Source organism: Chiloscyllium punctatum, chromosome 10 (assembly GCF_047496795.1).
Source record: "Chiloscyllium punctatum isolate Juve2018m chromosome 10, sChiPun1.3, whole genome shotgun sequence".
Classification (NCBI taxonomy): domain Eukaryota; kingdom Metazoa; phylum Chordata; class Chondrichthyes; order Orectolobiformes; family Hemiscylliidae; genus Chiloscyllium; species Chiloscyllium punctatum.
The window spans coordinates 47,791,534-47,806,426 of record NC_092748.1 but is presented as its reverse complement, the minus strand read 5'-3'; the positions used below and the strand labels follow the sequence as shown (position 1 = coordinate 47,806,426).

General features: G+C 38.2%; 1 protein-coding gene across 4 annotated transcripts in view; it reads right to left on the bottom strand.

Annotated features, from left to right (window-relative positions):
* Positions 1-14,893, bottom strand: part of nckap1 (NCK-associated protein 1) — a 209,606-nt gene that overhangs the window by 8,430 nt on the left and 186,283 nt on the right. For all 4 annotated transcript variants that reach the window (XM_072579056.1, XM_072579057.1, XM_072579058.1 and 1 more), the window contains 2 exons: positions 8,274-8,390; positions 4,461-4,570 (listed from right to left, as the gene is read on the bottom strand). In XM_072579056.1, the coding sequence (XP_072435157.1) occupies positions 4,461-4,570; positions 8,274-8,390 (227 nt within the window). The remainder of the gene's footprint in view (positions 1-4,460; positions 4,571-8,273; positions 8,391-14,893) is intronic.

The following is a 14,893-nucleotide window of genomic DNA, read 5'->3' as shown; positions in this document are numbered from 1 at the left end:
GAAGGTCATCACTAATTAGAGACATGATTCATCAAAATGTCCCAAACCATAAGTGTTCTTGCACTATCCCCTTTTGGCCTGACGAGAAAATGGCTGACCAATAATCAATGGGACTGGAAAAGTGAAGAGGCAGAAACAAATACTTATATTCATACATCCTAACACATTGCTTTTTGAAGCACCTGAATAAGCAAATACTGCAGCAACAGAAAACTGAGGTAACAGGAGTATCTGGGTGACTACAACTCTGCACTAATTTTAAGATCAGTTAAGATGACAGCTGACAATATGCTGATAGCAACCTTCAATATCTTAATACATCAAAGACAATAGGTGAAAGATTCAAAACAAACAAGGTTCAAAAGAAATGACTAATCTGTGTTATATGATATGGTTTGCAAAGTTTGAATGGAAATAAACACATTACATTGGAAAACACTTATAGACTGCTTAATATTTGTATACGTGACTAATGCACAAAATAAGGAATGAAGGTGTTAAACAATACTGATGAAATCTGTTCTGGCTCTATATATATGCAGTGTTGGTGAGGTCACACTTGGAGTACTGTGTTCAGTTTTGGTTACCTTGCTACAGGAAGGATGTTATTAAACTAGAAAGAATGCAGAACAAATTTACAAGGATGTTGCCAGGACTCAAGGGTCTGGGAGAGGTTGGACAAGCTAAGACTTTCTTCTTTAAGAGTGTAGGAGACTGAGGGTCGGGATCTTATAGGAGTATAAAAGATCATGAGAGACATGGACAGGGTGAATGCACTCCGTTTTCTTTTCTAGGGTTGGGGAATCGAGGACTAGGATACATTAGTTTAAGGTTAAGGAGGATGATATGCATTTGGAATGTCCTGCCAGTGGAAGTGGCAGGTACATTAACACCATTTAAATGGCATTTGGAGAAATACATGGATAGGAAAGTTTAGAAGATTATGGGCTAAAGTGCAGGGAAATGGGGTTAGCATGGTTGGACATTTTGGTTGGCATGGATCAGTTTGGGCTGAAGAGCCTGTCTCTGTGCTGTAACAGAAAGAGCAATGGACAACAATGCACTAGCCAAACAAAAGACTCCCTGTGAGGTTTTGAGAAAGTTGAATTGGAATAAAGAGGTAGTTTTAGCAAATTAGAAAATCAAGTTAGAAAAAAACATTCTGAACATATTTCTCTTATTGGGTATGCTGAACAAGATGGCACATCTCTGTTGGCCATCCTGTTCGGCATGCTCAATAAGAAAAATGTTTTTCAAGAAACTACATTGAGATATTTTAATAGTGCAAGAATTCTTTTGCATTTTCCCATAGGCTTTGGAGCTATACAATTGGCGTGAATACAGTGAGAACACTAATTAAAGCAATTTTTGTACCTTTTTCTGTATTACACTAAAAATAATTGATCATACATTTATGAGATAGCTAGCCAATTTAAATATTATATTTATCCCTACTACTAATAAGATAGAAACGTGAAGAAGTAAATGGCAAAGAGAATGTCGAGAAGGAGAATAGAAGGATACATTGACTCTAGATAAACACATACCTGATCCAACACAGAATTCCAAAATACCAAACTACTTCACAGTCACTCCATTACACACAATCTGATCCAACCATAACATTTAAAAATAAATCTTGGTCCAAGCATAAAATGCCACTATTAACCAGGTTTTTAATACCACACTACATATAGTCAAAGAACTGCTAAATTTTACGAAGAGACAGTAGCACAATTTAGAATCTAATCACTTAGGTTAAAAAGTGTTGTTTAGACTGAATTACTGAATGAATTCACTGTACATAAATTTTAAAACATTACCTTGTGGTTTTTTAATGAATGGTTAAATTGGCTGCACTAACAGTTTTCAAATATTTGCAAAATGGCTATTTTTATCAGCAGTTTATGGAAATCCTGATTTAAACATAATTCTTATTCAAGCATAACATTTCTTGGCAATTTTGTGTTTATAATGACTTGATCCACTCTGTAGACTGGAGAAAATCTCTCAATTCTCAAACAGCAAAATCACAAGTTAGTAAGATCTCAATTGGACTACATTAAATATCCTTCCGTTCCCCCGTATGCATCCTACTTATATCTCATGTAACACTTACTATGAAGGACAATCTTCACGCTCATTACTATTTTTCTTACAGGAATTATTTCAGCATGACAATTACTGGTTTGTCATATGAATCTAACATATCATGACCTCAGGGCATTAGGTGTCCAGCAAGACTAGAGATAAAATTAAAATAGTATAACAAAATAATGTTTTGTAAAATAATAATGTAAATTCCAAGAAATATTTTAGGAATACAATGTTTTAAAAATTTCCATTTCAAAGCAAATATAAGCAAAGGTACATAAGCCTCTCAAAGAGAAAGAAGGATGCCCCACATAGCTACTTCAATTAACCATTATTTAACTGAGCTAATAGTGTAACCTATCTACAATATTGGCATATGTAATAGAAGGCCTTAACATGTAACATGGCTGGCAACACATTTGAGGAGTTAGACTGCTGCCACTGTCAACTATCGAGCTTTCTTGCTTTCACACGTACTGTTTCAGAAAAGACAGGAGTCAGTTGTGATGTTACAAAAAGCATATTACTTTGGGAAACTATTTCAAGCACACCTAATAGAGACTTATATGCAAGTGGAATGCAAAATTACAAACTGACTTCCAGGAGATGGGGGTCAGGAAAATTGTTTGTCAACATTACGAGCTCGACAACCATGAGTGAGACTACAAATCTAAGACCCGACCACCTAATCTAATATTTAAATACAGTTTTGGACATACAAAAAATATCATAGCTTTACGGGTTATTACTGCAGTGTGATATGTACGAAAGCTGTTCAATAATTTATAGCGCAAGTATATTAAATACCCAAGTGATATCTTTACTTTTCTGGTCTAATTGATAGAATTTGCAAACTTGTATGAATGAATGACTTATTATCACAGATCTAGGGGGATAGAGTGAAAAGTGTTCTGTTGTCACAATCCTGCTCCAATTTGAGGTACAAAAGAATAAAAAGAACGAACTTAAGTAGGGTTCACCTTCATTGGCCAGGATCCCTAACACAGCTCCGGGACTTTTGCAAGGTCTCCACTCTGGGCTTACCACAGCCAGGAGCCCCCACTCCAGGCACCGACACTACTGTAGTCAACAACCTGCTGTCGCCATAAAAGTCCATGTTCCAGGCCCTCCCCATCGCTGCAGCTGATGCTCTGCTACCATTTCACGAGTCTACACATTGGTGACTCCTAGCTCATAGGCCCAATGACACGGATCCTGCCAACTCAGCTTCAGTGAAACATCCACAAAGTAAAGCTGGATCACCTAATTACTAATTTGTTTATGTATTTTTTTTCCTTACTTAGCAGGCTGAATTATAGCCTTTTTCATTCAACTATATTTTTCAATATAGGAAAAGAAAATCAGTAAAATGCAATAACAGCATAAATCATGATCTCTGGCTGTCATACATAAAGGGACATTCTAAAAATGCTAGAAATGGATTGCAAAAAAAATGAAGAGACAATTTCCAATAATTTATCTTCGTTTATAAATAAAAGCTTCATCTCGCTTCATCATTCACTGGCTCTAACCTCCCACACTATGGGATTACATTTCTGTAGCTGTACAGTATGCACTGCTTCAAAAGGCAGTACCTTACAATTTTTGGACTATGGTCAAGCACTCCAACAATAGAAACATTTTTTAAAAACCTGACTGTAAAATTAACATATTATAGAACTCTGGGTTTATAAGAAAACTCAGTGAATTGGAGCTTTTTGACTTAAAACAGTCACACCTGAAGAAGGGCTTATGCCCGAAACGTCAATTCTCCTGTTCCTTGGATGCTGCCTGACCTGCTGCACTTTTCCAGCAACACATTTTCAGCTCTGAACTGCTATGTGGTAAACTTTGAAAATATGTACCTATATAGAGGCAAGTTACTAGTTCATTATTTCCCAATTACTGTTATGCACCTTTTTTTCATTTGTATCACAAAGAAAATTATTAACAGGAGCTAACAAAGGGTTAAGGATGTTGATACCAAATAAAACAAAATATATAGGCTTCTAAAATTGGCACCACTGTTCTAATAGAGAGAATCTACTTGAAAACTGGATAATAACAAAAGATCATCACCCCTACATCTTGATTTCAAACCAATACAGCAATAGCTGAAAAACTGATATGACGACAAATACAGTACAGATAGAAAATGGAATTTAACTTTTCTTTGGCTGCAGGTTTGACTTATGCCAGACAGGAGCGGAGGTGGCATTAATAACTGGAAAGTGGGCATTGGAACTTCACTGTACATTTTGATTCACTTGATCTTGTTACTTGCCTTTCAGTTTTGAAGTATCATGTACTACTGAATTGAAGCTGTCATCTAGATTTAAACAAACAACAACCAGAATTTTACTTACGGCAAGGAATTCTTTAAGACGGTCTTCAATACTTCCTTTATGAATGGTGAACAAGGCAGCAGCAATTTGGTTTATAGCTTTGGCCAAACAATGAATATTGTTGCAATGGCCTGCATAATTAAAAAGAAAAGTTCTTTTAAAGCAACAACCAGCATAACAGGTTAAGTAATATGTCCTGCAAGGTACATAGCATCCACTCCTGTTAATCATTTTAGTTGCCCCAAATTTGATATGACACTGTAATGTTGACATGATAACAACTGTAATTTCAAAACCCTGTTAAACCACACTAAATAAATGATATTTTGACCTCCAAGCAGAAAAAAATATATACTGGTAAGCTTAAATACAGCGAGATCACACTGGAAACAGATGATTCTGACCTTCTCCTCAGTCTTAATTCCCCCGTTTCGAGTTTCTTAAAATGGTCATTTTAATGGTACTTTATGCCCTCTGCACCACTTGCAAAATTTACAGGATTCTTAACAAATTAATTGCTTGTTTTATGGAAAAGCAGCTGTACAGCACAAAATGGCCCTGGTTGAGATTCTCATTACTCAGGATCTTTACATGTCACCATTCATCTTGTCAGGATTTTGATCAATGTAAATTTAAATAAGTCAGTCAACCTTCGACAAAAAGTGAGAGAACAATACTTTCCTATGCACTGCAAATAAAATCAACATCATCTCACGCAACTAAATGATCAAACTTTAGGAAGCATACTACATAAAGACACAGCGTAATAATTATTGCTCTGGATTGCATACTTTCATGTGGTATATAAAGAAACTCCATTTCTTGAGGATGGCTTCACTCAGTTCATTGTGTGTTATCCCTTAGTGTGCTGAAATTCATCCCGCTGAAAATATTTGCAATTCTGCATTGATACTGGATTTTGGGCAGATCTACTGCCTTCTGCTCACATGAATGGCACACCTTTATCATACTAGCTCATGACCTAAATAGAGAACTGCTTCAGATGCAAAGATGAATAGAAAGGTCACAACTGCTCACAATCAGAGTAAATGATTTAAATGTAGGTACAGGTTGTTCTGCTGTAATACGACAGTATGTTCCTCTGCACTATAGAAAATCAGACTGTAGAAGATCACAAATAGAAAATCGCTATACCTATTCAGTAAAAGTTTGCATTTTCTAAATGTCTGCTATTTGTCAATTGTGTTATAGCCAATTCCTGGTGAAAGGTGCATTATTGCAGAACGACCTGCACCCATTATAAGATTTTCAAATTTGCTGATTACATGAAACTAGGTAGGAATGCATGTTGTGAACATGATGCAGGAAGATCTCAAGAGGCTTTGGACAGGCGAAGTGAAGGTACAAGAACATAGCAGATGAACCATAATGTGAATAAATGTGAAGTTATACACTTTGGTACAGACATAGAAGACAAATTGCTTCTTAAATGGAGAGAGGTTGGGACATGTTAGTCTGTAAAGGTACATCAGCATCCTTGTTCATGGACATTAAAAGCTATCATGCAAGTGAAACAATCAAAAGGAAGGCAAATGATATGTTGGCTTCATCACAAGGGGATCTGAAAGAGGAATAGGCTCAACAGTCTCAATAGCCTACTCCTGTTCCTATGTCCTACCTCCAAACCATGCTTCTTTGTGTACTGCATTAAAATAACACTTCACATGTCAGTATTGTCTTGTTAACCATTTGATAGCGAAGTAATTGCAGGAAATCAAGTATATTTATGCACTAAAAGATATATACAATTTTTCACGCTTTACTGGACTCCCCCATTATTTATGACAGCCTCAAGGACTGTTTAGTACAGATAGCAAATTGTCCTTGGGAAGAGAAGGGCAAATGCCTTCTATGACAGGAACTGAAGAAGGTATTTCTAACATATTGAGGCTATGCCTTAACTGTGCTTTCTGAAAATGTAAGGCTACTTTGCTGGTACCATAAATTAGAGTCAATCATGAATTTGAAGAAACTTTCCCTTCATGAACCAAAGTAGCATAAAGTCATCCCCTTAATAGCTGCTCAAACACCTTTTGAGAACTAGTCTGGATAAAATGAACCATGTTCTTCAACTTGGGCAGCAACGAGATATTGCTAACAAAAGTAAAGTTACTACAGATGTTGGAAATCTGAAGAAAGAAAAATAAGAAAGTGTTGGTGAAACTTGTCAGGTCTGGCAGCATCTGTGGAGAGAGAGAGAGCTCTGAAGGAGAGCCATCTTGATTTTGAAACGTTAACTTGGCTTCTCTCTACACAGGTGCTGGTGAGTTATTGGTACTATTACAAATAGACAGCCCAATTAATTCCAGACCTGGATGTGACCTGATTCTATGGGGAGACATACTGACATAATAAAAGCTGTCAGCAGTCATTTACCAGCACAATTCTGTGCGTCATGTGTGGTGAGGTAAAACAACAACATACAATTTTATGAAGTGAATAACTTACCTTCTTAATGTGATGGTAGCAGGAAAACATTGGAAGAAATGAATCGAGCAAGAAAATATCAAGAGTGCCAGAAGAAATTAACCTAAAATATTTAACACTAGTTCGGTTTTCCTTCTGATATACTGTATATGTAAGGCTCACTCAATTCACCGAGTTGGTAAAAGCTCAATTATATAGGTTTAGAAGGGCAGTCCTATTCACTTGACATCTTTCTATGACTGAGTTTACTATCCTAGTAGGTGCTGACTAGTTTGTATATTGATAAAACTGAAGACTTGGACTTTGGAAATCCCAGTATAGTAGGCTCAGTATATTAATAAAGCTTGGAGCATGATAAAATAGAGCCTTTAATAAGTTACAGTGGAGTTAAGAATAATCACTGAACACATGACATTTTAAAATTTTTATTAGGAAATATTTCTACTATTTTTATTTTAAACATTTACAGCATAAACGGCAAAACAGTATGAATTTATAGAAATCATGTTGCGAATTAAAACTACATGGTATCCAATGCAGACAATTTACTCTGTCACTTAAATTTAACCTACATTTCTACGCATTGATGTTTTGCACTTGGTATCCCAGTACTCAATTTTTGACTAAGTGATACAACTTTGAGTGTGTATTGATGTTCTTGAGGATTTTTCCATTAGCCCACATTAAGATGAGCAATTGTCCTGAATAAAACTAGAATCATGGTCGGAGATTCTTACTTTCCGTGAAGTACAAATTTGAACCATTAGCAGGGTCGAAGAAAAATGTCAACAACTTTTGAAAAAAGAAAATTCCTTCTTGCTCTCACATACACACAAGCTCTGAATGCTGCAATCTAAATCTTTGCAGTTTCTGAGAGAGTAACCCACAAACCATCTTCACCATTTTGAACAACTCCCTTTCACCAGTTCAATAATATTCAAAGTAACATGAGACATTAGTTTGCAAATATTTGTGTGGACAACTTGGGTGAGACAAGACATCCTGTGGACCAGTTCCTGGTCCTACTCAATCTGCTTTTGCTTGACAATGAAAAGAACATCATAGTTAATGGGAAGAATGAGTTCATGTCTGGTTCCAAGCTCAACAGTTTCAGATTTGGGTAAGGCTATACTTTCAACTGCTTCCGCTGTTTGCCTTCAACCCTGAAGTGTTGAAAATCTGATCTCATGGTTGTGTAAAGCAACATGAACCTAAACTTGAAGAGTTCATCTTTACAACTGTGATCACCAAATCTATTTCTGATAGATGATTTATACAATAACTGCAGATACACAATAATCATATTATTAAAAAAAAAAATAAAATTAAAATCTTTGCATTCATCACTTTGCCCTCAACATATCATATTGGAGGATCAGTATTTACCTTCAATAGCAGGACTGTACTGAGACATAACATTACTGGCTAGAGTTGGAAGCGACACAGCAACAAACACCATGAGGAGGCAGGCAATTTTATATTCCTCCTCTGGACTAATGTTCTCTGTCAAGAATTGAAAGAAATATTAATTAAAATAAGAAAGTTTGTAACAAGCAAAAAACAATTACTCAAATTCATGTGCTTTTCACTCCTTTCTAAACTGTTCCATTAAAAATTCCAAATACACTTGTCAGGATATTTACACAACATGAGCACTACTGAAATGCATCAAAAAGAGTAAGTTATGTGCTGCAATGTGCAGCAGTTCTGATGAAAGGTCATTAAGCCGAAATATTATTTGCATTGCTCTCCAAAGATGCTGCCAAACTCACTAAGCACTTTCCAACATTATTATTATAAATGCACATCTTTCAGCAAACACATCATGTGAATTTAAGACATTTCACCTGAACATTGAAGCAGAGTACACAGTCAGCACAGTCCAGCTGACTAGTGAGATAATAGAATATTGATGGGAAAAAAGTCCTGGAAGTAGAAGGAAAACGAAGGAAAACTAAGACTAAATGTGTAAATACTGATGTAAAATTTGTGAAGGTCTTCAGAGATACTTTAGCAATCCAAGCCCAGCCTGTATGTTTCTTTGTATATGACTTGAGTTCCATTAAGAATTACAACTTCTTCTCCAAATTTTAAGAGGTAAATATTTGGGAAAGCAGTCCCTAAAGGATGGAATTCCACTGGCAACTTGTGTTAGCAATAGTACATTATTTTACTACGTTGAATTTTTCACTACCATTGAGCTTTTTTGCAGGGACAGCTATGGAAAGGTCAATAATCACAGACCCACAAATGGAAAATTTCTTCACTGCTTATTTATTAAATGCACCCACTGTCCTGGTTACAGGAAGTTACAGGTTTGTTTAAAATTTAATTAAGTCTAACTTACAGAGGTCATAAGTAAATATTTATAGCTGTACTGATACCCAGATAAAATTTCCAGCTTGTCTAAAAGACAGAAACCAGAATACTAATCAAGATGAAGAGCATCAGAATAGAATTATATTTTTTTCCATGCAGCAGTTATGAATCAACAACTTCCAGAACAATTGCACAGTCAACTCCTGTACTGCCAAGAAAAAAAGAGCTAGAATTTTATCTGTGTTTGTAAATGGATTTATGATTTCACATCATCATTAGAACAAACCCAAACAGAATGCCTCAACTCTACTTTCACAATACTTCATTCAGTACTCTATTTCACTCACTTCATTTTAAGAGCTTAGACTGCCATATTTCTGTCAAGTTTTGGGCAGTAAAAAGAGAAAGTTTTAATCTCAATAGCCTGGGCTGACTTAAAACGTGATTTAAATTAACAAATTTGCAGATAATACAAAAATAAGTGGAGTGGCAGGTAATGTTGAAGAAGCAGAAAGACTGTAGAAGGACTTAGAGAAGCTAAAGGTATGGTCAAATAAGTGTCAGATGGAATACAACGTAGGAAAGTGTGAGGTCATGTACTTTGGTAGGAAGAAGAGACAAAGATTATTTTCTAAACAGGGAAAGGTTTCAGAAATTTGAATCACATGGACTTGGGAATCCTGGTTCAGGATTCTCTTAAAGTTCAGCTGGCAATTAGGAAGGCAAATGCAATGTGAGCACTCACTTCAAGAGGCCTACAATACTAGAGCAGAAATATACTGCTGAGATTGCATAAGGATCTGGTCAGACTGCATTTAGAATACTGTGAGCAATTTTGAGCCCTGTATCTAATGGAAGAGGTGCTGACCTTGGAGGTGGCCCAGAAGAGGTTTACAAGAACGATCCTGGGGATGCAGGGTTGTCAGGTGAGCAACAGTGACTGTCACAGACAGGCTCTGTGACTGTACACAATGGAGTTTAGAAGGATGAGGGGGAATCTGATTGAAACTTACAGAATACTGAGAGGCCTGGAAAGAATGGATGTGGAGAAGATGCTTCCACCAGTAGAAAGTGAAGTAGGACCTGAAAGCAGAGCCTCAGAATCCTGACAGAATGGAAACAGGCCCTTCAGTCCAACAAGTCCACATCAGTCCTCCGAAGAGTAACCCACCCAGACCCACCTATCCAAATATTCTATATTTACCCCTGACTAATGCATCTAACCTGCACATCCCTGAACAATATGGACAATTTAGCATGGCCAATTCACCTAAACTGCACACCTTTTTGGATTGTGGGAGGAAACCGGAACACCCAGAGGAAACCCACACAGACACTGGCAGAAGGTGCAAATTTCACACAGACAGTCACCCAAGGCTGGAATTGAACCAGCCACTCCTTTACTGCTAAGATGAGGAGGAATTTCTTCTGCTGCAGGCTGGTTAATCTGTGGAACTCATTACCACAGAGGGCTGTGAAGCCCAAGTCATTGAGTGTATTGAAGACAAAGACAGATAGGTTCTTGATTAGTAAGGAGATCAAGGTAGGGATAAGGCAGGGGAATGGGATTGAGAAACATATCCACAATTGAATAATGGCATACTTGTTTGGCTGAATGGTCTAATGCTGCTCCTACATCTCATTAGCAGTATGTCTTTCCACTGTACCAGCAAATGGTGCACTTCTATAGATTTTAGTTCAATTTTTAAAATATACAGTATACATTTGAGTAAATTCTGAGGGAATAAAGAAAATATGATACACATTCATAGACATTTTGCATTGAAGGTGATGGAAAGTGCTAATTTTACTTACAGTTTCAATTCCCTTGAGTCAATTTTCAACTGATACAGATTGGCAGGAAAAAAATTGAATGAAACTGACTGACTGTCATATTCCACCTAGCTTCAGCTTTGGGAGGGAAGAGGAGGGACAGCTGGAAACAGGGGTATAGTCTATTAAGTCAAAATGTATGGCGCTGGAAAAGCACAGCCAGTCAAGCAGCATCCAAGGAGCAGGACAGTAGACGTTTCGAGCATACACTTCATCAGAAACGTTATGGGGGTGGGGGGATGTAACTGCATGGGATCAATGTCGATTTCACCAGTTTCTTAATGTCCCCTCCCCTATCTTATCCCAGATTCAACCCTCCAATTTGGCCTGGCCTTCTTGAACTGTCCTACCTGTCCATCTTCCTTCCCACCTAACTGCTCCACCTCCACCATCACCATCATAACCTATCACCATCACCCCTCCACCTTCATCTATCTATTGCAGTCCCAGCTACTTGCCCGCCCCCACCCCGACCCTCTACTATTCATCTCTCAGTCCCCTTGGGGCCACACTTCACATTCCTGATGAAAAGCTTATGTTCGAAACATCAACTCTCCTGCTCCTCAGATGCCACCTGACCTGCTGCTTGTCCAGCACCACACTTTCTGACTGTGATCTCCAGCATCTGCAGTCCTCACTTTCTCAGAGTTGAGTATAGTCTCATAAGTCTGAGACAAAGAAATGCTATGAATCTTGGAATTCTCTACCACAAGGGATCGTGGATATTTTTTAATAAAGATATTCAAACTGAGATAGACAGATTTTTAATGTCTCAGGAAAGTCAAGGATAGGAGAGATTAGGAAATGGAAATAAGGCCAAAGATTAGCCATTTTGTAATGAACAGTAGAGCAGGTTGGAGTTTTGTCCTGCTCCTATTTCTTATACTCAAGTGGGGTGATGCAACCAAATGTGGGCACCACAGCATTTGAACATGTCAATGCTCTACAGTGGAGAGAGAGAGAATTGAGGACAATGTTTCTAGCTATGAAAGATTTTAATTATGCAGACAGATTGGAGAAGATGTGCTTTCTCTCTCTAGACAAGACAACGTTAAGGGGAGACGTGGTGAGGTGTTCAAAACCATGAGGGGTTCCATTGGCAGCAAGGTTGAAAATCAGAAGAAGCAGGTGTACGGTGATTGACAAAGAATCAACATGAACAAGAAGATTTTCTTTTGAAAAACAAAGTAAGTGGATAGGATCTGGACTGACTCAGTAGTGACTTTCAAAAAGGATTTGGATAAACACCTGAAAGGGAAATAAATTGCAGAGTTACAGTGAGGGCGTCAGGGAATGGAACTAACAGAATGGTCGCTGTAGACGGTCAATGTGAACATAATGGCCAAAAAGGTAACTTTATATGACAGAAACAAATTTGAAAAGAAAATGTCTGGCTCAACACAATGATTCACTAGTCTCCAAAAGGAAATATTATAATGAAATGTGGTACTTTTGTTTCTCACATGTATGAAGTTGGACAAATTGAAGTCGGACAAATTGAAGTCTTATTGACCCATTTAGACAACATTGACAAATGAAATTCTTATTAACTGGTCTTCAATTTAAAAATATTTTTCCAATGTGCTTCATATTGAAAAACTAAAACAAACTGATTATAATTAACATTGTGTGCGCAAAAATGAATCAATGGTTCTAGAAGTTGCAAATACAATTTCTCTAAAAAGTGGCTAAAAAGTATAATTTTCTGTAAACCTTGTCCCGTTTCCACATTGGAACTCACCCAAGTAGAAACTGAGATTTTTTTTTAGATCCTTGCACGTGCAATACACAATCTTCCATTACCTGCTCTCTTTTAGCAGACATTTAATCATGCAGTCAATATCAAATTAATAAAAGCAGAATTGAAAGAAATGTATTAATGACACTGACCATGAGACACTTGAAAATAATTCTGGAAAATGATTTAGGTATACTTACTTTTAAGAAACATAAATATTTTGTATTAAACAGTAAAACTATCTTATAGTTAGTATGATATCTCCAAACCCAGATACTCCAATTTCTGAGTTTTAGTGACATTGGCATCAAATAATTTCCTTTTATGTTGGTATTGGTGTGCCGTTGAGTAGATTACTGCTAAGAGAAAAAGCAGCCCACTTAGCCCTTCAAATATGCTCTGACACACAATAATAATGTGGTTGATCTAACTGGGAAGGTAAATTTTCCTTTTAAATACTTACCTCATGAATAGGTGGAGCAAAGGTTCAACAGGAGGGGATGCTGTCACAGGGACTGATGGGCACGTGAACAGATATATTTAGGCTCTGGCCAAACCTAAGACACTACATGTGTGTAGTGTCTCCCATCTGTCGCCCTCTCCAAAACAAAGGAGGGTTGGTAAAGTAAGGCTGTTTTTTCATTTATTCAATCTCTAGGCATTTTAGATCAGAGGGGAATGGATGCTAGGGCAGTTGCATGGTCCTTTTGCAGGATGGGGGAGGTAAAGATCACCACAAGTGTCCCTGCTCAATTTGCCTGTGATAAGTGCACCCAACTCCAGCTCCTCACAGACTGTGTAAGGGAACTGAAACTGGATGAACTTTGTATCATTGGGGAGGCTGATGGGATAATAGAGAGGAGTTATAGGGAGGTAGTCACACCTAAGTCACAGGATAAAGGCAACCGTCAGGAGAGGGAAAGGGAATAAGCAGACCATGCAGGAACCCCCTGTGGCCATTCCCCTCAATAAGTATACTGTTTAGACACTGTTGTGGGGGGGGTGGAGAAACTACCAGGGGAAGGCCACAGTGGACAAGTCTCTGGCACTGAACCTGGTTCTGTGGCTCAGAAGGGAAGGGTAGAGAAAAAGGAGAGCAATAGAGATAGGATACTCAGTTGAGAAAGGAGCAGACAGGAGATTCTGTGGTCACAAGCGAGACTCCCGGGTGGTACGTTGCCTCCTGGGTGCCAGGTCAGGGATGTCTCTGATCGAGTCTACAGAATTCTAAAGGGGGAGGGAGAGCAGCCAGAAGTTGTAGGACACATTGGTTCAATGACATAAGGAGAGAAAGGAAGGAGGACCTGAAAAGAGCATAGGGAGTCATGTTGGAAACTAGAAGGCAGGACGAGCAGAGTATTAATCAGGATTGCTACCAGTGGCATGTGCTAGTGAGGCTAAGAATAGAGAGCGAGTACAGATGAACACATCGCTGTCGGGCTGGTGTAGGAGAAAATGTATTAGATACGTGGATCAATGGGATACTTTCTGGGAAAGGTAGGACCTGTAGAAGGACGGGTTGCACTTGAACTGGAAGGGCACCAATATCCTGGGTGGGAGGTTTGTTAGAACTCTTCAGGAGGGTTTAAACTACATGGGCAGGGGGATGGGAAATTGAGCTGTGGATCAGATGATGGAGTAGTTAGTGAACAGCCAGACACAGTGTGCAGAGCGCCTGTGAGGAGGGATAGGCACTTGATAGGACAAAGGTGCAAATCAGTGTAATGGGTTGAAGCCTATCTATTTTAATGCAAGAAATATCAGGAATAAGGGTGATGAACTTAGAGCAAGGACTTGGAATAATGATTTTGGGGCCATTAAGGACACTTGGATACCACAGGGGCAGGAATGGTTGTTGGATGTTCTAGGGTTCAGATGTTTCAAAAGGAATTTTTTTCGGGGGAGGGGAGCAAAGTGGTGGAGTCACCGCGAAATCAGGATAGCATCACAGCTGCAGAAAGGGAGATTGTTGAGGAGGGTTGTCTACAGAGTCAGTATGAGTGACAGTCAGAAACAGGAAAGGAGCAGTCACTTTATTGGGAGTTTTCTACAGCATCCCCCCACCAAAAGCAACAGAGTCCCGGAAGAACAGAGGTAACAAGGTTGTCGTCATGGA